Genomic DNA, 26,943 nt, shown 5'->3' with positions numbered 1-26,943 from the left:
ACCGATGACAGTCGCTGTTATGAGGCGAGAAGCTGCTGAGGACATCAACCTGCAAGACTCTATTCTCTCATGGGAACCGTGGACGCGCCCCCCACACAAACTCAACCAAAAAAACAAACCTGGTGCCTCTTCCATCAGCCTCCCTGAGCTCTGCAGTAAACCCTTTGAAGTCCTGGGATTTGGGCAGCGAGGACTGGGAGCTCTGTGAGCCTGTGGAGGGAGATAGCATGGAAAGGTAGCCAGCAAGGATAAAGGCAGAGACGGAGGAAAACACAAAACAAAGACTACTCATGCTACAGAAACATTGCACCATTTAATTAAATCTGAACAAAGCATTCCCACTTTGAAAGCATGAGACATCAGAATATAAAGTATTATTCAATTTGTCTTGTTTTGTCCAGTGAACTTTGATAATCTCTTGATTCTGATTACAAAGATTTTCCAATTTACAGTGGTGACATTTATATCCCTTTTCCATGAAACAGGTTCCAGGGCCGGTTCAGAGCCAGTGCCTGACTTAGTTAGAGACATATGTAAGAGTATCTTTTGATGTTCCCATACTTACAGACAGATAATAAATCAAGAGAACAATCTGACAAAGACACAAATTGCAATAAGAGCTACAATACAAAATAATAATGTAATAATATTATAGACTCACATGCTATTAAATTTAGGGATTTGGTGGATAAAAACACACAAAAGCTGTACAATCTACAGAAAAAAATGCTTCCAGACTGTGTCTAGACAGTCTTGGATGTTTACTAAGACAAAGATCTGAGTAACAAAGATATATATGAGTTAAAGCAGTTTGTGGATTAGTCCCAGTCTTAATAAATGTGAAGCAACATTTATACTTTATGTTATGTTAATTTTTCAGATATGAGACTTACTTGAAGAACAATGATAACAGCCTTGACTTGTGCTTGGTATTCACCTGACCAATCTGACTTATGTTAATATTTACTCGACTTGACTTACTCAAAGTCGTCGCATGACTCAACATGACATGTAGCAGACTTGACAAATCATGAGCAAACATGTCACTGAATAATTTATCACAAAAATTCAAAACTGACACATTTAGAGACAACATGGTTTTTGCTGAACAGATTAAAAGCTATTGGTTGTGGTTCACTTGTTGCATTGGCTGATTTCTTTTTACTTGTTTCAGGATTTTTTTTGCTTAATTCCAGCAAAAAAAAATCAGCCAATGGAACAAGTGAAAATTGTCTTGGTAAGATTTCTTGAAATAAGATTTTCAAGATCTTTTGTCTGAAAATAAGCTCTTCTGTCTCACTTACAAGTTACCCTTTAGGTAATTATGTCTTATTTTAAGTGTGATATTTTGACTAGAAATGAGAAAAATACACTTGGTAAGATTTAGATTTTTGCATTGTGTTGCTTGGACATGTGACTTACCTCCACTTGTACAAATATATTCTCAGTGTATAAATCTAAAGGATTGTGCACTAAATAATTCATGAGATAAATAGCGTATGCAGTTTTTGGTTAATCACTAAAAGACTGTCAACACTGTAAAAAGTTAATTTATCTTACACCAGTTTTCATTTGCGTCCACACTAGTGCCTTTGTGTAACTGTGTTTTTTGTCTTATGTTACTGTAATCATGATTTAATTTAATTCGTTTCAGCCTGCACTCTAGTTCAATGCACACAACAGTATCACTTATGTTTAATACTGGATTTTGTGCAAGTACAGTCATGCTAATAAAAGTTGCATCTATTCGAGTGGAGTTCAGTGAAAGGCCAGGGATGGGAGGCAGATGGAGACAGACAGAGGGACAGAATCAGAGGTTTCACCAGTCTGACCTGTAACGCAGTTTGAGATGGAGGGACAAGGACGCCGTTTGTTCCTTTAATCCGGTTTTTCATACCGAGTTACAGCAGCCCTCGTGGGAATCTGTTTGAGCCGTCACACACCGACTGTGGGATCTGACACACAACTCAATCACAGGAGGACATTATACCTTATTCGCTTTTCATTGATCATGACCCGCGATTGCACCAACCCCTTTGGTCTCGGGGAAGTTTAAGGACACACACCATCTTCACCCTTGATTCTTCAGAAAAGGAGACACTTTTAACTTTTTTAAAATTTATTTTTTAAGGAAACCATTCCATATACAATAGGAAAAAATGTAAACCCTGCCATGTAGTGAAGGTTACCTCAGATACTGCTGCCTTTATAGGGAACATGAAAGCAATATCTCGCAATATGTAGCTTACTTATCACCTGATTTACTGCACATAATGCTTAAAAATTAATATATATTTTTTTGTGACAGCATAAAGCACCAAATAGTTGAGTTTAAAAGGTAGGAAAATATGACTCTATGAAGAAATGTTACAAGTAATAAATGATTTTATGTAAAAGTGCTGTAGCTCTGTTGTTAGATTGTGCGTTTCCCTCTTTTAGACCTCTGTCCCCCTCTAGTGGTAGTAAACTGTTATTACAGGAGCAGCCGCAAACAGTTACATGTGTTCTGGGTGGTTCTGAAGACAAGTGATGAACTCTTGGACTTCCTTGCCCTCAAAGCAGATCAAGTAGACGGCGACGAACAAAGGGAACCTGTGGAATCAAGGCAGACATGCAGGGGATTATGGATAGGACAATCAAGAGCCACGCAGGAGCACGTTTGAACCTGAAGTAGCACTGAATAAACAAATAAAATAACTGTGTTTTAGGAGATGGTGTGTGGAGTGCTACGAACAAATAAAGAGGTATGAGATTCCAATGTGCTGTGATGTCCTGAATTTGTGTAACTTGTCTGATGGAAGTGTAGTGGGAAACGACACATATTTGGTTAAGGTACTTTGAGTGGCTTGCAAAAAAGCTATTACAAGGAACTGGGGAAAGACAGAACCACCAACACAGGACCAATGGATCACAATTATTGGCGGAATATATATAATGGAAAAAATAACTCACAAACTGCAATTACAAGAAGCACAAAAGGACAAAAAATGGAATAAATGGACTGATTATAGAACTCGGAATGGTGGAAGGACTGAATAATGTGAATGTAATGTCGTGTAGTGTACCCAAGCTAGGTTTGTTTGTTTGCTTTTTGTTGTTTTTGCTGATTATGTGTTTGTAAAATTTCAATAAAAAACCTAAAGTAAAAAAAAAAAAAAAAGAAAAAACAGAAATGCAATTAAGAAAATCATTTATATTAGGGTCTCAATCATTTTTGTTTTCATTAGTGAATGTAATGCTCTTCTGTGTCATTTAGAGAAGCAGGTGAACTCACTTGTCGATCATGTCCTTCTTCTGTAGGATCCTGTAGACCTCCGCTGAGGTCTGGGGACCCTGCAGCTTTTGGCCATTGAGCATCTCAGCTTCGAGCTCAGCAATAGACTGAGAAACAAGGCAGTGACACAGTATGAAAATTTGAAAAGCTGTTGATAGAAGTTGTATTTCACTAAAAATACAGCCCAATTTTCAAACCAAATACTCAAAACTTATAATGAATCTTGGAAAGTCATTGACCTCAAAACAGTTTTATCTCAGATCATGCACAAAAAAAGTCAAAATACTGTTTCTTAGGACAAAAGTTGCAAATGATTCATGCTTTTTTTGGTGTTTAAATGCAAGTAGGTGTCCTTTACAGAGCGAGGCTAGTATGAGAAAAGCAAACAGAAAATACAAAATATACAAAGTAAAGCAGTGTTTTATATAATACGTCAATTTGTTGCTGTTGCCTTGAAAGTATCATTCACGGTTCATGTGTGGATCACCTTCTTGTGAAAACGCCATATTGATGAAGGACTGCTAGGTTCTGATTGCAGAATTTTATGTCAACATAGAAGCACAATGTTTTTCTCCAAGTAAGGCGTCTTATTTTAGGTGTTGAGAGATGACAATCAAATTCTGTAAATGCAACTAAATTGAAGTAAAACACAAACGCCTTGATTAGAATCATGTATGACAGTCGTGGTTAGGATTCAGAACATTTAATGCTGTTGTTGTCTGTCTTGTCAAACTATAAGAATGAAACGCGTACGAGCAACCAAAAAAACACTGAACATTTACTACGCACTACATTGCAAGGCAAGTAGCTCCAGAAAGAATTTATAAGACACTTTAGATAATGGAAAACTGTACACGCCGTGACCAATAAAATACAGACCATGTGATGATTCAGCATCTACTTTAAGTAAAAACACAGTAAGACCAATTAGATGTAAATAAAAACACATTATAGCGTACTGTACATGTAACTGCATGATCAGCCTCATCATGTAATTCCTATCAGCGTCTCATCTGCTACCTTTGGTTTACATTATGCATCACAACATTAACAGTATAAAATGTGTTTTACTGAATTGGGATGCATTTAAAGTTCTAACAGGATTCAATACGTGGGTTCAGAACATCGAGTGTTTGGTTCAGACAACGAGAATTAGTGTTGTACAGAAAAAAAACAGAAGTGATGCAGTGACAGGGGTGCCTTTGTTTAAAGTCCCATAATTACCTGCATAGTAGATGAATAATAAATAATTAATTTCTTTTTTATTTTTTTTTTTATTTTCTTATTTACAATTTTTTGATACAAGGTTTTTGACACACTGTCTGGTTACACAGTTTGTATCAGTGTATATTAGTTCTATCTTGGTTTCATTTTGTTGTTTGTTGCAGTGTCAGCAACATAAAATTAATACAGTTGGTGAAAATAACACTATGTCATAATCTTCACATGCTGAATCATCTGTTATTTTACATTGTAACTCTGTTAGCTTTACTCTTTTTTTTTTTTTTTAGACAGAAATATCCACAAATCACCTCTGTTTTCTGTACGAGTTGTGTGGTCAACATTTGTGCTAAAGATGTGTTTGGAATCCAACAAACAAGGTCAGAACTGTCATCATTTAGCCTGAACCGTGGATCAACAAACTGCAAACTTGGCAAAGATAACTAAAGGAAGTGCTGCATTTGCAGAAAAGCATATTGCAGTACTTTTAACACTGCAAACAGGAGCACATCAAAATAGGTTTCATACTAAATACGGTCATTTCTATTTATTAGACAGAGGACGAAAATAAAAGCCTGCCTCTAACTCTAAAATATCAGCCTGGTATCTCCTGCAGCGGAAGTAAAATAAGGACTATTTGAGGAAATATGGTAAATCACTATTTGAAAAGTAATGAAAGCACTGTGATTCTTATTTTCAAGTGATTGCACACTAAAAACAATATTATAAATGCTTTATTCCATTTCAACGAATACATACCCCTTATCTACACACGGAACATTTAAGTAAAGTGCAGTGTTGACTTTGCTGCAAAAATGTAGCTGTGCAGGTTCAGGATGAGTGAGCACATTTTCACCTATTTCATGCCTCCTTCTCTCCATGAAATTCACATAGTAACAAATCGAAGGAGATTTTTTTGACCCCAGAAATTGTCTTTCAGGCAGTATTTAATCCCAGATATTCATTATTTTAGAGGAGGCTCTACCTCACAGTCAAGGAATTGAAGTTCCTAATACTTTTTAACTAACAGTTATGAGAAACTAACATGACTGGGTATGACAAGAATGAAACTTTAATAATAATAATAATAATAATAATAATAATAATAATAATCTCCAAATTGTAGTGTATCCCTTTAAATTACAGTATTAACAGTGGTGTAACACACCTTTTTTGTTCTGACAAAGGCTTCTGCTACTTTTCGGTTGCGTCCTCCGTAGCAGGTGGTGATGAGGTCGGCCACACCGCAGCTCTCCAGGAACGTGGTGGAACTCACTTCGCCTTTGCAGAACAACTTTGCAAATGCGACCATTTCCATCAGACCGAGCCTGATCACCGCTGCCTTAGTGTTGTCTCCAAAGCCCAGGCCGTCGCAGAATCCAGCTCCTACTGCAACAATATTCTGACAGATTTAAATACAAAATTAGTAAGATGTTTCTAAATCTGATATAAATATTAAAATGTCACTTCTGCTCTAAAATAAATGTCTTTCCATACTGGTTCACTGTAATCTTTGACTGCAAATATGCAGTCAAAGCTAAAGGAGGAAAGTTTCTCTGCGCTCACTAACAAACTGAATTTAAGCAGCAGAGACACAAGCAGGCTTTGTCAATCATGACCTATTATGTACTCAGTGTGATGTAAAAACCTGAACACATCAGTGCAGAGACTGAAAGTGGACTTTCAGGGATGGAGAAAACATCTAGAAGACTTTAAACTTTAAAAATCAATAATATTTGCATATTTTCAGATCCCATTTTTTCTGTGAAGGTGGAGGAAGATGTCAACTTAACAAGTTTACAGCTTCAGTATGGAAGATTTGCACATGCTTGTACATTAAGTCTGTATTGGAGTCTGTTTTGTTATGGGAGCAGATTGTCTGTTCACATTAGTTAACTGCTTTTCCATTCATGATAATCACCACAACACATCATCACTGTTTTTTGATTTTTATGTTGAAACGCTGGGTAAAATACCGATGTTTACTCACAACTCCTTCACTACTTCTCTTCAGCTCTTCTGCAGCCACAACAGTGAGCCACACTAGTCACCACTTAGCTCAGAAACTGAGTTAGCTAACAGCAAAAACAACCAACATAAACTTCACAAAGGCAAAACAAAGTCTGTTTTGAGAAGAAAACAGAGTAAAACTATGCAAATTATTATTCATTGCTCCATAATTTCATTCCTTCTCCCATGACTGAAGGTGGACTTTGTAGCTGCTTTTACCTTTAGTGCTCCACACAGTTCCACAGTGTCGCTCTCTTGTACGACAGTAATGCGAAAGTTAGGGGTCTGAAGCAGCTCCTTGAAGATTTGACCATTGCCCTCATTTTTGGAACCTGTATTGAATACAGTTAATCATATTAATCTCTCTAAACTTAAATTGCCGTCTGCATGCAAGTTAAATCTGTGCAGCTGAATTCAACTAACCGATGGTGGTTTCACAGAACTTCTCATCTGCCACCTCACTTGCAATGTTGGCTCCCATCAACACGCTGACCTCAATCTCCAGCTTCTCTCGAATGATGTCAGAGATGAGCTTCAGTCCGTCTGGGCCTTCATCAATGCCCTGAAGGACAAACAATGAGGCAGAGTTTATGAACTAACTGTATAATAGTGATAACATGACAATAAGAGTATGCACTGTGTTATATTTCTCAGCAAACATCCTCTCTAATAGGTCTAATAGAGATTAAAATTTGACACTTATGATAATAATCAATATCTTTCTTTTATAATGACAACATTTTTGGTCTTTTAACCCACTGCTGCATCCTCCTGAGACCCAGGAAAGTGAAAGTTCTCACTTTTTTACATTAAACTGTCTTGATTGGAAACTGCACAATACAACAGTTTTTTCAGATACATTTTTAAAATTATTTCTATTTATTTATTTATTTATTTATTAATGCAGCATTTTTTAAGTAAAACTATGAAACTTTTTTCCCCTATAGAGGACGAAAATGCATTGCTGGGTCTCAGGAGGATATATTTTATATCGTGACCTCTGCTCCTGGTTGGTTGAAGTATGTCTGTATTGCTCATCAACAAAGTCCCATGACATTGTGGCCACAGAAAAATATAAGCTTAGTCAAATGATAGTATTTCCTCTTTTACTCTCACATGAAAAATACCACAATCATACTTTAATGAGTGATATCCCAATGGTTCCCTCAGTGATGTGAGGCTTCATCTGATCACACAGTTTGCTGATGAACTGGTGCGGAATGACAAAGATGAGGATCTTTGCTCCTTTCACCGCTTCTGTGATGTCTGGAACAGCCACCTAATAACAGGAGAACAACAAAGCTACTCTAATCACATGCAATTTGATACAATAAATCACTACTAATATATTCCACAGCAGATATCAAACAACACAACAAACGAAAAGCAGATGAATAAAAACTTGTGGATCGCACTAGAAATAGGTCCATATGGGTCAATGATGATAGCATATCTTATCAATGTAATGTGTTGTTGTAAAACCAAAGGGTGTTTCAAGATTGTGCTGAATTGCACAACCAGGTAGATTTAATGTCCCTAATATGATGTGCAGACACTTACCACATTCTTGGGAAGCTTGTGACCAGGTAGATATTTGACATTTTCATGCTCTGTGTTGATGATCTCTGTCAGCTTTCTGCCATCGATCATTTCCTCATAAACCCACATGTTCACTATTGGGTTGAAGCGGTTGGATCCTTTGACATTGTGCCCAATGATTTTGGCAATGGAGGAACCCCTGGAGAGAGGATGGACAGACATTATAAGGGAATCAATGGGAAAGCAAGATGCAAACAGCACTAATAAGACAGGTCCAAACCTTAGCAGTCACCAAAACTTGGTATGAAACTACATTTTCTTACATTTACAGTGTAAGGAAATGTAGTTACAGTTTTTATTAGGTCTGCTGCAAAAATCCCTGCAGCTTGTAAATCTTTAGGTTGACAGAAGGAGTTGCAATCGAGCATTTTAGTGTCTTTTTTTATGCCAAATATAATAGCAAAGTGTTCAAGACTGAATTAACCTTCAGCACATTATCAAGCTGCTGATATGTACATGCGACGTGTAAAACCAGCACAAAGTTGCAGTAGCCGCGTCTGCTCAGATTACATAATGCCACAGCCTTAAAAACAGCAAAAGAAAGCACGGAAAAGACAAGTTAAAAATTACCAGTTTCCAGATCCGACGATGCAGACTTTCATTGGAGGCATTTTTAAAGCAGTAATAAGTGTCTGTTCCACTCCGCTCCTGAGCTTTTCCCTTTACGTTTCTAACTTCCTTACACGCCCTATACATACTTACTTAACATCCACACCTCCCCTCCACCAAGGAAACACCTCTTGTCTCTGCAAAGGTGGAAATCACATTATACTGGCGAGCATGTTACCTATTTCAACAGTCCTGACACATTTTACAGCATTTCCAATGTGTAAAAACTCTTTTATGACTATTTTCCATTCATTTTCCGACTTTGCGTCAAAGGTGAATGTATTTAGAGGTCGTATAAAGACAAAAATATACTTAATGTATTAGACATCTTTTTTTTTTTTTTTTTTTTAAATCGGTCATTTATTATTTAATATGACTGGAATACAGCTTGAACAGAGTTAATGTTGTCTTTACAGAGGTCAAGCTATACAAACTAACTTCCGGTCAACATATCAATCAAAATAATGTACCCATTAAAGCTTTCATCGACAGTATTGAAAAGTGTTCGCTCACATATACCGCATACGTGACACTCATTTATTTGCTTTTTTTTTGCAGTCAGTTGATCATATATCATTAATACACATTGATGCAAAATCAACTGTATAGATGAACTTCCGGTTTAGTTTTACCTTTACTACCTCCACATTTTATATATTTCCTAAAGTGACAGAAACCTGTCCAAATGTATTTTTATGGCAATTATTCAGTTATTATTATTATTATTATTTTTTAAAGTTATTTATTTGTAACCCCTTTTTTTCCTCTATGGGTGTTTTCTCTCACGGAAGCAAGCGCTCGTGGGCGAGTCACATGACTGTTTTCCTGCCAAAGCATAGCAGTATATTGCAAGACGAGCTAGCTGACAAGCTATCCAACAATTCAATCTATTAGACAATGTTTTTCCCTCCGTTATTCAGCGCGTCCAGTTAACAGTTCGCCGAATGTGTGGTGTGTGGTGTGTTTATATGAGTCATGCGCTGTCGGCTTCTCTCGGTTTTATAAAGAGGTTCTCGTGTACTTAATCACATCTGTGGTGACTTAGCTAGCATCACAGGCTAGCGAGCTGTGTTAGCGTCTGAGGCTCGTTGCTAGTGACTATGCAAGGGGAAACAGCGGCTATTCGAATCACGGACAACGAAGGAAAGCTGGATGTGTTTCCCCAAAACAGGACCCCGAGCTCGGGGAGAGCAAGTGCCAAAAGCTGGCAGTACAGGTGGGTCGCTGTTCCATCCTGGTAATGTTTGTACACTTGGTCGTAGAAGCTAAATGAGAGAAAGCGTATTTTGTTAATTAGCCAGTGATCCCCAGAAGCAATAATAATTCCACACAGTTTTAAGATGTTTTAATGTTCTTTCATCATATATTTTGACTGCCAAAATATTATTGTTGAGGTTTGGCCTTTGAGCAAATCTGTCATCTGTCACAAGGGAATGTTTTTGTATGTTTATGGGTGTATACTCCTGATATTTTAACAAGAGTTTTCTCTTTTCCTTTTGCCTGATAACTAGTGACCACATGGAGAATATTGATGGCTACTTGATGAAGTACACCAACCTGGTAACAGGGTGGCAATACAGGTGATTTTTCACACCTATGTTGAATACATGGCTGGTTGTTGGTACTAGAATATAGTCACCCTATTTATGATGATATATCATTATCAAATCTCACCAACAGCCCCCATTTCTGTTTTTTGTACATATGATTAATGCTCTGGAGTGCCATAGAGTAGAAAATGTCATAATCTGTTGTTTTCAGGTTCTTTGTCTTAAACAATGAGGCTGGCTTGTTGGAGTACTTTGTCAATGAGCAGTCACGCCCCCAGAAGCCCCGTGGCATGCTCCCCCTGGCTGGGGCTGTCATTTCTCCCAGTGATGAGGATTCACATACCTTCACTGTAAACGCCATCAGCGGGGAGCAGTACAAGCTCAGGGGTATGTGCCTGTTCCCAGTCACTATACATCACTACCAGCACAATATATCATGTTAAGTGGTTATGATGTCAGTTCTTTATGCTGAGCTGGTGTGCTCCACTCTGAGCGTTCAATCCCAGAAACAAAGCTTATTTGCCTGTCAGCTCATTTTTTAAACTCGAGGCCGCCTGTCTGTCATCACCATCCATCAGGGTCATGATGCATTGATCTGCATGTTTTCCATTATCTGTAGCCAGTAAGGCAGCTGCTCACTGGAATCGATCCAGAGTAAGATCATCCTAGAGTAACTGTAATAAGGTTTTACTCCCTCTTTTGTGTGTGTATATCCAGCTACCGATGCCAAAGAGAGGCAGCACTGGGTGAGCAGACTGCAGATCTGCACACAGCACCACACAGAGGCCATGGGGAAGGTAAGACATATACATTATCCCATTAGCAAATCTTATGAACTCTGGAGGTGTGACTCTTCACTGTCTTCACAATCTGATTAGGATTCACCTGCCAATGATTCCAGTGCTCAGTTCCCAAAGCATACCAGTGTGTTACAGTCTCAGTTTTTGATATTACAGTATTACAATTTTTTCATCACTTAATACAACCAGTCAAATAAATCTGAGATGTGTTTTTTACTTAGAGAATGCTTCCAAACTCATACTACAACAGTCTATAAAATCAGCAGCTGTATCTTTTTGATGCCACTATTAGTGACCCACGTCACCATGTAAACATCACCAAAATAAAACATAACTATTCAATTACAGTCTCAGCATCACAGTGCATCTTATAACTGATAAATTTCCTCACCTCTAATAAACACTGAGTGTCATTAGTACACACATTTTGAGCAGGATAAGCCACAATATCCTGAAATTACCTCCTGTGTCATTTAAAGGGCATAGCAGTGACACTATTATCACCATTATCACCATGGTTATACTAAATTTAATGAAAATCTCCAGGTTCCTAACTTCCTTCCACACTGCGAAAGAATAATGAGCGGAAGCCAGTGCGTAGAGCTGTTAAATATTAATGTTTATGTAAAAATTCACAGGGATATGGCCTGTGTGTAAGGACTGCAGTCATTAGTATTAATTTTGTTACTGATCTGCAGGATCCTGTGCAGTTAACACTATATTTTAACGCCCCACTATTGTGACACTGAGTGGGTTGAGAGGGTGGATTTTAGGTAGAAAGATAAATAAGTAGCACTGATTATTTCTTCTTTTAAATTTGAAATTGAACAATATACATTGAATTACGAATATTGGATCATACTCATTAGACTAAGGCTATATTTCAGGCATGTGTAGATTAAGGTTTTAGGTAAATTGGCTAAACTGTGAAATGCTCCTTTTTTTATCAGTCCAGTCCAAGTACAATAATGTGTTTCATCTGACAGAGGTAGGTAGTAAAAAGGTGATATTTAATCTATCACATGTACTTCAGCAACTTAAATGAAAGTAATTATAATACAACATCTTTTTTTGTCTCACTGGAGTAGAGTTAAGCCAAAAAAACAAAAACAAACATCTTTTAAGAGTGTTAAGTTAGCCGGTGCAAGGTCTACTGCCACTCTTGTTATTTTAACCACAACCACACCTCCACAAGTTCAAATCTGGAAGGCTGTTGAAGAATGCCAGCAGCTTATAATTAAATTAACAGTGTACAGTGCAACAGGCTTCAGTCGTGAATCAGTATTGCAGAGAACTGTGCTCACACTGATCTACACTGCTGATACTCAGGCAGTGTTTCAGTTGTTTTAATTTTGTGTTTAAAAAGAGGCCTATGTACAGGTTAGTATGGACTCTGCTTTCTGATAAAAAGTAACTGTGAGCTTTTAACTTGTCTTGTTCAGTCTTTTATACTGAAGAGGAGAGACAGAAAATTAGAGGCCAAAGTATGCACACACATAAAAAGATAAACTTCTATAATTTTATGAGGGTGTGGTTGATTTGTTTCAACCATAAATTACTCTTTTTAGGTCAAAATGAAGCAGTGAACATGTCTGTATTTAATAGGTAATTAATGATGAAACTTTGCAGTGTTATTCTGTAATTAGCCTCCAGGAAATAGCTGATATGAGACAGACATTTTAAGGAAGATAAGAGACTGACTTGGGTTTGGATGGATTGGGATTTAATTTGAAATGTATTGACAATCTTTAAATCTTTATGTTTACTTTTTGATGTCTTGCATATGCACGATTTGCTCTAATATCTGTATTGTAGTAGTCAATTCCTATATCGCACTTGAGAGATACAGAGTAGGAATATAGTCGTAGTAGCAGATTATCCAGTTGATAGTGACTTGGCTTGTCATCACAGATAAATACAGGTATCTGTTCACTTCTTTACTTGTACCTAGGGAAGACCATATGTGTTTGAATCTTATACATTTTTACATCTTTCTACATTTTTTTCATTACGTTGCAATCTCTAGGAGTTTCGTCATATGCACATAACAAGGAAGTTTGCCGTCTAAAGTAGATTAGAACTTTTTGGCACAGTCTGCCTCTATCACTAAAATTATCTTTTTACAAGCTAAATGTCATCAAGGGTTCACAAATCACTGGTCTCGTCACAGTCCATTGCAGCTTATAACAGTTCTGGACACCCCTGCAGCTCTGGCAAAAGTAGGAATGATTTTCTCAGCTCAGAGTTGTTAAAATAGTTTGAACTCTGACATTTTCACCAGTTACAGGTATCATGAGCCCCGAGCTGAAACAAGAATATAATAAGGTGTATTCTAAATAGTTGCTCTATATTTCACAGAGTAATCCGCCACCTAAGTCCCGGAGTTACTCTATGGCATCGCAAGGCAGCGGCAGCTCCCCCATGTCCCTACGGCGGCCCAGCCAGAACCCAGCCTCCTTATTCAGCTGGTCACAGGTCCACAAGGGCTCTTCACTCTACTCAAGCAAGAGGTCACTGTTGCCAGACCACCTGCTGGACGCCAGAGAGGTACACATTATCTGAGACATACTTTATCTTTAAATTATTAGATATACATAAATGCAAAATGTGTGCATGTTTCCTGCAGGGGCAAATTGTTTGCATGTTTATCAAGTTTAGGTTTCTTCAGTATACTTCCTGTAGCCTACTCACATTTATATATTTGTACATGCATGATACAAGATGAAATTATGTCTGTTTGGTAGATGCAGATAAAATCAGGAACATCTGCGTCTGATCTAGTCAAAATGCTATCAGATTTTTGTCTGTGACATTTGAAGCTTTGTTGCGCAACCAAACAGATGGCGGAAACTGTCAAAACTGTACGGTAGTGGGTGCTGGGCAGAAATATTGTCAGGTGTTTCTAGAACTGATTCATTCATTCAAACACTTATCTGTTCTCCAGTTTTTTCTGAGCTGTACTTCTGGATTTATCTGATAATAGATGTGTGGGTGACATGGTGGTGCAGTGGTTAGCACTCATGCCTCACAGCAAGAAGGTCCTGGATTCAATTCCAGCACCAGTTGACGGGGGTGTGACCTATCTGTGTGGAGTTTGCATGTTCTCCCTGTGTCTGCGTGGGTTCTCTCCAGGTACTCCAGTTTCCTCCCACCATCCAAAGACATGCACTGATAGGTTAACTGGTTAATCTAAAATTGCCCATAGGTGTGAATGTGAGTGATTGATTGTCTCTATATGTCAGCCCTGCGATGAACTGGCAAAATGTCCATGGTGTACCCTGCCCTCGCCTGTAAGTAGCTGGGATAGACTCCAACCAAGCCCCGTGACCCTAGTGAGGATAAAGTGGGTTCAGAAAATGAATGAATAGACATCATGTTGAATTTTTATGGCAATGCATGGTGAGTTTCAGTCATTATTTGGTACAGCAATGTTTCCTTACAGAGTCTCTTAAAAAGGACAAGCAGCTACATGTCCCTTTAAGACATGCAGTGAGAGTCAAATATTTAATCCTCAGATGAACTTTGGTTTGAGTTGTGCAATTTCATTTTCACCTCAAGCCATGTCACTGATGTGTATTGTCCACCAGAGGGTGCTGTTGTCGTCCCCTAAATTTAAATTAACATCACAGTTCAGTTTCCACTGCCCTGCATATTCAAACCAACAGGTTTGTCTCATGCAGTTGTTCACACACAGCTATTTTCAGAAGAAATTCAAAATTTTTTTGTAGTTTTTACTTATATAATATATTTTTTGTTATATAATACAATATATATTAAATAATGAATAGAAAAGTAGCACAATAACAGTAATATGTTGTATAACTATACAAGTCGATATCATTGTTCAGATTTTCAAAGCGTGAATGTTGCCAGTATTTTTAGGAAATCCAAGACTACTGAGTATTTATTTGTTTTCTGAATACACAAGTCTAGTATCCTGAAACAGATAGTAAGCAATGAGTAGTGTCACGATGGACGGCTCTAGAGCTACCTATTTCTCACAAGAAGAAGAAGCTCCAACCTAAGTAGAGTCCGGTAATTTGAAAATGTAACACAGACTAAAAGGAACACAGCGACTGCAGCCAAAAGCCAGGAAGGAAAGCTGTCAACAGTCTGCCCACTGTGTGAATGTGTAAGTTAATACATGTATCACTATCACATCATTAAGCCATCTCGCTGTAATTACAATGGTGTATTACATTAAAGTGTCAAGATGTATTCTTGTCAAGTGTAAGATCATTTTAGCTTTATTTTTTCAGTCGTAGCAATTGAACACATATGAAAGTAAAATCTAAACTGGTAAGTAGGCTTACCGTCAAATCTTATGAGGTCAATAAGTATAAGGCTTTAGTGCTTTAATCAGTTTCTATTTGAGGGTTATGTTACCTGACAACACTCTATAGAACAAAGATAAGCTGTTCTTCCTGTTCAGAATCTATATTTCTCATATAGGTACTGGTAAGAGAAAACCACAGGGTTAAGATATTCCTTATCTTTAAGGTTAATGGGATCTTGGAGTGGTGAAACTGTTTTCTAAGAGAACTGATAGATTGGTAGACAATGTCGGTGCAGGTTAGTAAAAAGTGAACCAGACATAACACTGTAAAGCCAGGTTTTAAATTACCCTCCTAACCACAAAGCCTAGTGCAGGCCCCCGGTGAAAGGATCCCAGTTAAACAACCGGCATCTAACGTCTGTACAGCTCACTGATATATATACTGTCCTTCTGACCCTCCCCCCAGATGATGAGCCAGGCCCAAGGACAGCACAGAGACCTGATCCAGAGCATCGAGGGCCTGCCCGCAGCCCCTGGCCTGTCCCCCTTAGACCAAGACCTGCTAATGCTCAAGGCCACATCTATGGCCACCATGACCTGCCTGAACGAGTGCTTGCACATCCTCCACCTACAGCAGGTGGCCCGGCAGAGGGGCTCGCTGGGAGGTCAGTGGATGAGTATCACTGTGTGCATTAGCTGCATGCGTTATTTGTTTGTACACTTGCAAGTTCGCATGTGCCTTTCCTCTGCAGGGTTCCCACAGGTCCATAAAAAGTCTTTAAAGGCATTAAATACATACTATGGAAAATAAGGCCTTAAAGCTGCAGGTGTCACTGGGCAAAAGTTCCATATTTACTTTTAAGCACACTGTAATTCAAGTAAAGAAAACAGGAAATTTACTAATGACATTATCAGGCAAGAAGATCGGGCTAAATATGGAGTTGACAACTATAATTAGCAATCACTATACAAATATGAGTTTATACTGCTGTACTTGTTTTCCTTTTTTTTTTTCTTTGTCAGACATTACACTTTCAAATCTCAAAATAACTGTTTTTGCACAACAGTTCTCACATGAATGTTATGCAGATCAGGTTAACTGAACCAAGCAGTGTTAAGGCCTGTTTCCTCACTGAGCATTAGACTCCAGGTATACTGTTTTCTGAAGCATTGATGTTAAAATTAAACTATTTATGTGTTTTAATTCTTAGAAAATGTATAAAATATACATAAGTTACATACCTTTAACATAAATAGACTAATAAATGTAATGTGATGCAAACGTAAATGCAATAGACAACAACATTTATTTAAAACACACTGGGTGTATCAATACTAATTCTTATTTCTTTGATATGCGTTTCAGAAATATGCATCATTTTATTTGTTTTACAAGGATACAAATTATGTATTTTAACTGCATAGGAAATTTTTATCCAATTTAATACAAAAAAACCCAACAACTTAAGTCCCAAATATGATGTTAAACCTTTATTTAATCTGGGAATAAATTGGGGGCTCATTAGTAATGTAATCGAAAAAACAGTTGAGAAGAATTGAATTTAATAGTTCAAAAAATAATCAAAAGACTTAGACAGAAACCAGATTGAACAATAAATGTGAAAATAGCTGAAAATTCAGTAAAATAAATAATAAAATATAGAATAGAAATATAAATAACAAAATCTTAAGTCTTTTTTCTGCGTGCTGCCCAAGGTTGCAGGTGCACAATAAATCGAACTAGATTTTCCAGGTTCAGCAGGAACAGGCGGTACCTGCAGCCAAATGAAATCATTTGAGTATGTAAAATCGGGCCAGTTTTAGTTACTGGAAAGCTGGTCTTCATTTCATTCCATGTGACATTTAAAGTAGTGGTAACAGGTGAAAACAAAGCTTGGATGTTTGATTTCAGAATCCGTTGTTTCTGTTCAGTTGATAGGTCTGTCAGCTGAAGTTCCGTGTGGACAAATCATGGCCATGCACATGCAGGGCTGCTTCCAATCTAGACTAGCAGTTTGTGTTGGCCGGACAGTGGAATTATTTTGCATTATTGATAGGCAACTGTACCTATTCTTACCACCTGTCTCGAAGGTAATTAGATCTCAGATCGCTAAAATATCCATCAGTAACACTTGGAGGACAGTTCTAGTTCAACTCAGGGAAAAAAAAAAGTTACTGTGTTTTAGGGATCACCCAAGATGAGGTGTCGGACTTGCTGATATGTGGACCCTTCTCTATTCGGGATGATTTGAAATGGGAAAAGGTCCAGCTAATGTCCCAGTTTTTCACAACAGATCTCATTACTCAATGTATATTTCATTAGGCCGGACTCATGGCAGCAGCCAATCAGATTAAGCTGTCTGACGGCGCACAAGGTGAATTTGAATGAGATCTGCCCACCTCTAAACATACATAAAAAACCCCACGCCATACAGAGAGGCTCCGGCCAATCAGAGGATGAGGATGCTTCCTGTTGGCGGGGCCACAGTATCCTGATCCTCGCTTGTCGTCGGGGTTGGGTTACACTCTTTTGGTCGAGCTGTTTAAGGAATAGCCATCTGTCCAGTCAGCAGCCGGACAGTTGTGAGGTGTTGTGTGGTGAATGGTAGCTGCTGTGTGTGCGTGTGCAGCTGTGAGTGTCGGGGGGCCTCGGGTGGGAGGGGGGACAGTACCATGAGCACGTCTGATCCTGCCCCTGTGCACTCCTCGTCCACGGCAGGGCCCACGATCGAGTGGCTGGAGCCCAAACTGCCCGACATCCTGAAGAACGGCAGCAGCTCCCTTGGCAGCTTCACCACAGGGGAGGGTCCGCTGGAGGGGGGACGCCTGGAGCTCAGTACCCCAGAGTCCTGCAGCTTCTCGGGGGTAAGACTGAGGACACCAACCTCCCCCATGAAGCACTTCAGTCTACAACTTCAGCTCTGTTTTTAGACTTTATTTCATCAAGTTTTCGCCATAGGTCCTGTTATATAAGCAAAACGACACTTACTCTCAGTCATTGACGCAGGTTGTTGAATAAATCACACTGGCCTCCCTTCAGGAACAGGAAGACATAGATGCAGAGGATGAGCTGGAGGACAACTTCACAGACAAGGAGGAGGACCTGGGTGCTGTGGAAGAGGAGCGCAGCGTCATCCTACACCTGTTGTCCCAGCTGAAGCTGGGCATGGACCTCACACGGGTAGGTCGAGTTCCATGTACTGCCAAGCAGAAACCCCATCCCCCAACAACCAGCACATCACACAGTGTCTACACACGGTTCCTCTAGTTTACAACAACTTACATTTAAGACATTTGAAGTATATTGTGAGTGCAGTTGATGACCTATTTCAAGCTTTTCTCTGGGGGGTTAGAGGGCTTAGGTGCTGGGTGTTATAGGCTAGATACATTAATAGGGTTCAGGAATTGTCCACAGACTGAATGTTGTGTTTTTCATTTAAAAATGTTATTTTTTGCATACTTTTGGACCTTTATTATTACCATATCTGTGTTCAAAACACTGGCAAAGACACAGATCTTAACAAATAAACAACACACAAAAGTATCAAGAGAAGTCTACTGGAATAGATTAGATGACTTGGGTCCTGTGGGCCCAAAGTCTTACAATAGTAGGGAAACCCCGCGTTTTATCTCTATACTGAGAAAAAAAGTTTTTCTTTGCCATACACTCTGTATTTTGACTTCCCAAGCAGCTGTAATGTTATGTAAAGTTCCTCATTAGTGTTGTCTTGCTCAAGATGCAGACGCATCTATTTGCTCATTCAAAGATAATTCACCACAGTTTGAAGCAGAAATATGTTTTTAATGATGATTTTAAAGAAGCATCAGCTATTATTTTTAATTGTATTATTTATTATTTTATTAACTAGGATTAAAAATCTTTTTTTGTAAGAGTGTCCCGGCCAAGTCAGCAGCAGCAGAAGTTATAGAAAATAGAAATTTCATTCATAAAAATCTACATAAAACACAGTAAAACTCAGCGCTAAAACCATACATAAAACACAAAACTAAAAACATACATACAGAACGCCACCAATAATGTAAAAGTTATTAAAAGTATAACAACAGCGTTAATTAAGAGCATCTCAAATCGGAACCTGAACCTACATTTTTCATATGAGATGAAATTAATAAAAAATTTCAGCATCTGAGTTATATGAGTTGATGTTTTTGATGGAGGGCCCCAGCGTAACACAATGGGACGCACTAGCTGGATGAGCATTGGTGCTTTCTAGTTCTATGTTGGTTTGTTTTTGTAGTTTTTCTCACAGTAGGGTCTGGACAAATATTTTACAAAAAACATTGAAAACAGCCTGAAGTCCCTGATGACGCTGATGGCATGTTAGCCTCATAATTTTACCAATTTGTTAAGACATGACAAGGCTAAAGTGTAGATGATTTTAGGCATTTAAGGACCCAGAGTCACTGGTACGTGTGTAATGGGGCTTTTAATGTTATTCCAGTAGCGTAGGAAAAGCTTGAATTAGTCAGTTTTTGATCAAATTCCCACAGTGAGGGAATACTGTGACACGTATCCCCTCTACATGAGCTCCACTGTTGGTCGGATCACCTGCTTCTTAACTATTTAAATAAACCAAAACCAAAGGGGTGAGTAGGTTGGTTTATTTATTTTTTAATTTATTTTCCCACTGAGTGCTTCCATTTTTTTTTTTTACTTCCCTGTTTGGTGGTAGTCAAATACTCACTGACTGCTACCAAGCATCCAATCAAGTGTCCAATCAGATTGTGTTGTGGGTGTGACATTGTCTGCAGATGAGGTGAACTGGATCCACTTGGCCTTGGCCTACATTTCTGTGATCTATGGCATGTCCTATACGTGTCCTATTTTACCTACATACCGGTCTCACAATAAATATGTCCTTATAAATTTGACTACTTAATGGTAAAGGCAAAGTGTCTTTTTCATTAAATTTAATAAATAATGCAGTTATGTTACATGTGTAAAAGTATATAGTGAAATACATTAACTTCACGCACACTGTTATAGTGAAAGTTCACTTGTTTGTTAATGTATTTGTTTGGATGAATAGTCTTAAAATAACACCCAAAGAGGCATATTTCTAAATATATAGATTCCATTGGGGGGGACTACTAAATGAATAATTTCCTGGACTGGACGATCGTACAGGCTTAAGTAATCACTTGTTGCTTTGTAATTACCAGTCCTGGACATACACACTGCTAAAGAAAACAACAAGCTCAAGGACGAGGCCTGGATAGACAGACATTCTATCTTGCAGTGTCAGTGTGTTCAGTATTTGGATATCCTCCTCTTGGGTTTCTGATTTATCACAGTAATCTGGTGGATCCTTTGGTTTACCTCAGATGGAGATCTAGTGGACGGCCCCTGTGGCCCCAGGGTCATGTCCAGACCATGACCATGGGACATCACATGCCTGATTTACTGAGAAAGTAGGTTATGGAAACCACAAAGGACTAAGACCAGGTTCATTGTTTCTTTATGCTGACTCTTTTTCCAGGTGGTCCTCCCAACCTTCATCCTAGAGAAGCGCTCTCTGCTGGAGATGTACGCTGACTTCATGTCCCACCCGGACCTCTTTGTAATCATCACCGACGGCAGCAGCCCAGAGGACCGCATGGTCCGCTTTGTGGAGTACTACCTCACCTCCTTCCACGAGGGCCGTAAGGGGGCCATCGCCAAGAAGCCCTACAACCCCATCATAGGCGAGACTTTCCACTGCTCCTGGAGGGTGCCCAAGAGGCCCGAGGCCTCCAGAGAGCCCACGCAGGGTACCCCAGACCCAACCACCCCCCCGGATTCTTACCAAGTGCGCTTTGTTGCAGAGCAGGTGTCTCACCACCCCCCTGTGTCCGGCTTCTATGCCGAATGCCAGGAGAGGCGGATGTGTGTGAACACGCACGTGTGGACCAAGAGCAAGTTCATGGGCATGTCCATTGGAGTGTCCATGATAGGAGAAGGTCAGAAATATGGCTTTGACTTGTAAAATGTAGAATCACTGGTTAAGAAGAGCATCAGTGAAATTACTTCAAATCACCATTTATTTCTGTATGATTAAACACACAGTATGTGATTTAATGTCACTAGACATTTCTCAGTCAAAACCATAAAGAACAAGACTGGACATGTAGATCAACCTCCTCTGTTACTACATTTAATCCAAAAAGTCCTGAACATATGCACTGTCCCAATGAGCATTTTAATAAGACTAAACAGGCTGAAATAAAGTGGACGTGAGATTTAGGGATGTGGACATATAATTTCATTCAACTCAGTAAACGGGTTATAACCAAATTAATAGTGAATGAATTGCAGATTTCTCTTGAGTTAAACATCATTGAAAGCATTTAACACTATGAAAGCACACAAGGTAACATTAAACATAAGTTTAGGTGTTTATTATGGAAATGCTACATACTGTTAACTCTTAATTTAGGGAATTATCAGGCTTTTGTCCACTCTGAGAAACAGTAGCAGTCAGTGCACTACTGTTGTCACTTTAGACATTTCCATAAATGTTCTTTATGTGCATTTATACTATACTATACTATACTGTACTATGCTATACTATACTATACTGTACTATACTATACTATACTGTACTATACTATACTATACTATGCTGTACTATACTATACTATACTATGCTGTACTATATTATACTATATTATTGCATTAGAAAACGGTTGAATGAATCAGCCAGTTGTTTCCCCAGTATCTTCTTTATATCCCCATAAGACACTAACACATGTCGTAGTAACAGGTACATGTGGACTGGTGAGACCTTTTGTTCGACACACAGGCGTAATCGGTGTAGTTAAAAATGACTGCGTCCCATTTCGGTGGCTCAGTTTCAGGCCATTGAATAGTGAATGTTGGTTCACTGGTTGGCCTCCTGGGTCAACTAAATGGAACAGAGCCATGTTATCAGTTACACCTGAGGTTCCCCTGCTTTTATCAGACAAAGCATCTTCTGAGGGAAAAAAAAAAAATCTCGTTAAATCCACTTGACTTGAATACAGTGTGACTCCAACACCTCCACTCCACTTCTGCTCATAATGAAGGTAGAATGTTACAAAACATGATTAACTTCTTCTGATCATGTGGTTGTTTTCGTTTTTAGGTTGTCTGTATTTAATGGAGCATGATGAAGAATACACGTTCACGCTGCCATGTGCGTACGCCCGCTCCATCCTCACCGTGCCGTGGGTGGAGCTGGGTGGGAAGGTCAACATCAGCTGCACCAAGACGGGCTACTCAGCCGTCATCACCTTCCAGACCAAACCTTTTTATGGAGGCAAACTGCACAAGTGAGTCCGTCCTCTGGTCTAACATGGATTATGTTATTTATAGCTACTATTTGGACTGAAATCAATGATATCCAGAGTTATTGTAGTTATAAAATGTTTAGTGTTCTTTAATCTTTATTTGGTTCATGAGTTTGGGTTTTAAATTCATTTTAGTGTGAGCGCTTAAGTATTTTTATTCTTATTTTGAGGAATGGATTAGATTTAGTTACGTTTTAATGTAGTGTTGATTTGTGTCTTTTAAGCTTTGATTAATGACATCTAATAAATAATGAGTTTGAAATTTTAATTTATCAGTCTGTCCAGGAACTCCTAATGTTGTATTTGCAAACATTAATGCAAAAATACTTTCCCCAATCTTGGAATTTACCACAATCACCACAACTTTTTCTCCAAATTAACAGAAAAGTTTCCCAGTAGTTTCACTAATCACAATCCCAGATGACTTACTTTCTTTTCTTTCTTTTTTTTTTTTTTTTTTTTTTTTAACTTGTACAGGCAAGAACAGTACATTTTTATTCTCACTGGGGAAAAAAAATCTTACTGTCAGTGTTGAAATCACATCTTGAAAATAATATGAATCCAGTGTGAATGATTGCCTTTGTGTGTGTGTGTGTGATCATTAGGGTAACAGCGGAGGTGAAGCACAACCCCACCAACGCGGTGGTGTGTCGTGTTCAGGGCGAGTGGAATGGCGCCCTGGAGTTCAGCTACCCCAGTGGAGAAACCAGGGTCGTGGACGTCACCAAGCTGCCGGTGACGAGGAAGCTCGTCCGACCCATCGAGAAACAAGGACCGACTGAGTCCAGGTCAGGACAGGGAACCCCAGAGGAGACTATATGAAGCAGCATTTATATATATACAGCTGCAGAAAAAAATATTAGAGCATCAAAAGTCATCAGAAACATTGGTTATGCAATCAAGTACTAACTCCTGTGTGTATCATGTGACTAAAACAGACAGAAAAGAAAACATGGAATGACTACAAGCACTGTTTTTGGCAGTACAATGCCACAGCTATTGATGTAAAAACTTTAGTGATTTTGGTTATAATCAAGAAAACATGTAAAATGGATAGATATCAGCTCTGAAATTAAACTCTTATGAGCTCTTTTTTTGTTGGTATCATTATATTTGTCCAAACAAATGTACCTTTAGTTGTACCAGGCATTAAAATGAACAAGAAATTGAAGGAAACAAGGGTGTATTTTTTCTAATTGGTGATCATGCTTTCCAGACGCCTGTGGCAGCATGTGACAGAGTCTTTGCGGCAGAAGGACATAGAAAAAGCCACGGAGCACAAGAGGATCCTGGAGGAGAGGCAGAGGACGGAGGAGAGACACCGCGCTGAGACGGAAACCCCATGGAGGACCAGATATTTTGAGAGGGAGGTAAGACTAAACGCATTACAGCATCTTAACTCACTGCAGGGAATGAATTGCTCGACCACAGCCACAATCTCAGCACATATTGATCGTGGTCTTCTCTCCTCCAGGGCGACGGCTGGGTCTACCACAAACCACTTTGGAAAAACTCTGCTTTCAAATCCTAGTTTCTTCAGTCTGTTTTCCCGGATGTCGATATTGTAGATTCAGGAAACGAGCGCGAGTGTGTGTGTGTGTGCGGTTCTGAAATGAGACGTGCACTGACCTAAAGCTGAGACACGGAGACGGACAGACGGACAGACAGCATGACTGAAAGTGTTCTCCACTCTCACTCATGACGTTCACAAAGCCTCCAAGTACAAGCTTTTGTACTGCAGATCAGTTTTTTTATAATCCAATGTCAAACATATGAAACCATACTCATGCAGGTGATGGTACTCTATTTACTCAGCCTTAACGTAGTCTGATGAATGATGCTCTCAGTTTGGGTTCTGCTGATCAACCTGGATATGGGTCTGTTTTAATGGTTCTTTTCTCCATCTTATTTTCATGCTGTAGTATCGCAATAGGGTCACACGATTCTCCTTCCGAAATGAATTTTAAATGAAGCCCAGTAATTAAAATACTGCCTGATAAACCCTGTGGCGTGAACCAGATGTGAATTGGATGTGTTTTTTTTATGTGTTGGATCCTTAAATTGAAGCCACGTCTGCTGTTACTGAGGATGTTTTATTCACACACTAATTATCATCACATTAAGGCAATACTTCTAAAATGTAATCAGATCACAGTAAGCAACTGCTCTTTTTGAATAGTTTAGCAGATAGAAATATCCGCTTATTTGGGTGACACGACCATGTTAAAATTTTGTTCTTTTTAGTGTTATAGATTCATGTTTTTTTTATCTTTCTACATGAACTCAAGTTAAAACTGAATTCATAATCTTTACAATGACAAAACATCAATTGGAAAATTTAAAAAAATCCTTTTATTACTGTGTTTACTTATAATTGTAATTATTACATTATGAACTGGCTCTTATACCTACATGCACATTTACAGCTGGAGATCAGAGGTTTTATTTTGGATATGATGGCTCTTTACTAGCTGTTGTTCCATTTCCTGCATCCATTACATCGCATGAAAGAAACAAGTGACTGATATAGAATTTTATTTGCAGCAGTAAATGGCAAAAAGGGATAAAAATCGCATATTGCTACCAAAATGGTGGGTTTTTGTTGGGATTTCACGGTTCAGCCTGATGCATTTGCTTACCAAATTTGATCACAAACTGTGCATCACTATGGCAACACCTTTAAACCATTTTCATAACTTTTAATTGCAGAGATCTTAATATGAAAATAACCAAATTTGAAGATGCTCATCATATTTTTAAGTATTACAGCTGCAAAAATGGGGCAAAAATGATATTTTCCAACTAAAATCATGGTCTTCCTGTTGGATGTAGAGTCAGTGACACTTGGATTACAAGTGGAGAAACATGCTCACAATACAAGTGAAGAAACAGATTATTATGAATTATGAAAAAAATCAAGATTAATGCTTCCTCTGGAGACCTTTCTTGCTCAAGGAAAATCCAAAATGCAGTCATTCATATTGTTCACTTTATGACCAGGCCCTATTGAACAGTTCTACTCAAAACGGAAGCGCCTCCCAATTCAAGTAAAAGTTCTTCCTGTCATTATCTTTCCTCTACAGCTGATTCATTTTAATTATTGTTGCCTTAATGTGGATCATATCCGATTAGTGCAGCACGTGCATTTAGCTCAAAATTCTCCAAACTGAATTCCTTTTTAATGTAATATTAATATGACACATTGACTAAGTCACCCTGTTGGTCGGCATATATTAGACCAGCTGATAAATAACTCTATTTTAAAGAATGACATATAATTGACCAGTTTCTGCGTGATTGCTCATACTGAAGAATGCTATTCCACTTTGTTTGCTCTACAGTTCTGCAGTGGATGAAAAATCCTTAAATGCATGCTATCAATCTGTGTACTCCACCTTTATAAAAATGTCGGTTGTGAAAGCTCTTAACCAAATTAGCTTGTTTTATAACGCGAATAAATCTTATTTTCTTCAAATGTGTGTTTATCCCCTATCTTGCGCTTTAATTGCTCTTATTTTTAGAGCCACTTTTTGTATAGAGATTGAAATGTTATGTTCCATCAGTGTTGCTTTCGTTTTCCTCTATACTGTGATGTACATGTTTTTTAACCCCCTTAATTGAATTTTTTTTTCTCACTCAAAGAATCCCACTATGTGTTTCGTGCAGAAAGACGAAATCCACCCTGCGATCGATAAGCTACTCCCTCCACGTCTCGGTGCCTTATGCAAACTCTTTCTGTGTGTGTCTTCTAGCTAAGGAGCACAGCTGTTTCATCAGAATTCTACCTGACCGATGCAATGGTGTATGTATTATTTGTGTGCGTTTGATTTTTTGTTTCTTCAGTGCTTGAGAGAGTAAGCACTTTTATCCTAGGTTTTGACATTCTCTTGGTTTTGAGTTATCTGGTTGTCTTGCTGACCTATGAAATGCACTGACATTGAAGGAAACCTGATGTTGCAGAAAAAATGTGTGAAAATAATCAAATAAATTGCGTATCACTTGTAACGTGTTGCATTATTTTTTTGTCAAGTGTGATTTAATTTGTTTCCAAATGTGCACTGTACTGTGGATCAACACGTTGCCTCTCCTGGGTCTTTACCCTCTTTGTGACCGCTTCTGTTAGGGTGGGAGGAAGGACACCATCAGAGTAGGCTTCAGTGAACACTTTATGTAGATATGGGCAGAGAATTTCATTACAGTTTGTATACAGCTCACCTGGAATATTGGGTCTGTCATTACAAGTGTTTCCCACTAGATGGCACTATATGCAAGGAA

At 38.6% G+C, this 26,943-nt stretch overlaps 3 protein-coding genes across 2 annotated transcripts; 1 reads left to right on the top strand and 2 right to left on the bottom strand.

Moving 5' to 3' along the window:
* Window positions 1-26,943, bottom strand: part of LOC115434446 (ly6/PLAUR domain-containing protein 6-like) — a 1,359,089-nt gene that overhangs the window by 1,325,936 nt on the left and 6,210 nt on the right.
* Window positions 292-8,830, bottom strand: gpd1c (glycerol-3-phosphate dehydrogenase 1c). The gene is made up of 8 exons (XM_030156889.1): window positions 8,675-8,830; window positions 8,066-8,243; window positions 7,644-7,784; window positions 6,929-7,067; window positions 6,725-6,837; window positions 5,664-5,897; window positions 3,275-3,381; window positions 292-2,592 (listed from the first exon to the last, which is right to left on the bottom strand). The coding sequence occupies exons 1-8, from the start codon at window positions 8,713-8,715 to the stop codon at window positions 2,496-2,498; spliced, it is 1,050 nt and encodes a 349-aa protein (XP_030012749.1). The 5' UTR covers window positions 8,716-8,830; the 3' UTR covers window positions 292-2,495.
* LOC115434487 (oxysterol-binding protein-related protein 11) lies at window positions 9,518-26,673 on the top strand. The gene is made up of 13 exons (XM_030156463.1): window positions 9,518-9,929; window positions 10,225-10,293; window positions 10,475-10,650; window positions 10,981-11,060; window positions 13,422-13,610; window positions 15,806-16,004; window positions 18,059-18,204; window positions 18,380-18,520; window positions 20,841-21,300; window positions 22,464-22,650; window positions 23,274-23,456; window positions 23,885-24,038; window positions 24,143-26,673. Exons 1-13 carry the CDS (start codon window positions 9,814-9,816, stop codon window positions 24,197-24,199), a joined length of 2,157 nt encoding a protein of 718 aa, XP_030012323.1. The 5' UTR covers window positions 9,518-9,813; the 3' UTR covers window positions 24,200-26,673.

Source organism: Sphaeramia orbicularis, chromosome 2, assembly GCF_902148855.1.
Source record: "Sphaeramia orbicularis chromosome 2, fSphaOr1.1, whole genome shotgun sequence".
Lineage (NCBI taxonomy): Eukaryota > Metazoa > Chordata > Actinopteri > Kurtiformes > Apogonidae > Sphaeramia > Sphaeramia orbicularis.
Note: the sequence above shows the minus strand (reverse complement) of the source record. Positions and strands in the feature narration are given on the sequence as shown.

What these genes read in the sequence shown, in the direction of transcription:
- gpd1c (XM_030156889.1), bottom strand. Translation starts at nt 8,715, where the DNA reads ATGCCTCCAATGAAAGTCTGCATCGTCGGATCTGGAAACTG. An exon ending in ACAAGCTTCCCAAGAATGTG is followed by an intron (nt 7,785 to 8,065) that starts GTAAGTGTCTGC and finishes TCCTGTTATTAG; the next exon opens with GTGGCTGTTCCAGACATCAC. An exon ending in GTTCTGTGAAACCACCATCG is followed by an intron (nt 6,838 to 6,928) that starts GTTAGTTGAATT and finishes TATTCAATACAG; the next exon opens with GTTCCAAAAATGAGGGCAAT.
- LOC115434487 (XM_030156463.1), top strand. Translation starts at nt 9,814, where the DNA reads ATGCAAGGGGAAACAGCGGCTATTCGAATCACGGACAACGAAGGAAAG. An exon ending in GGAGCAGTACAAGCTCAGGG is followed by an intron (nt 10,651 to 10,980) that starts GTATGTGCCTGT and finishes GTGTATATCCAG; the next exon opens with CTACCGATGCCAAAGAGAGG. An exon ending in TATGGAGGCAAACTGCACAA is followed by an intron (nt 22,651 to 23,273) that starts GTGAGTCCGTCC and finishes TGTGATCATTAG; the next exon opens with GGTAACAGCGGAGGTGAAGC.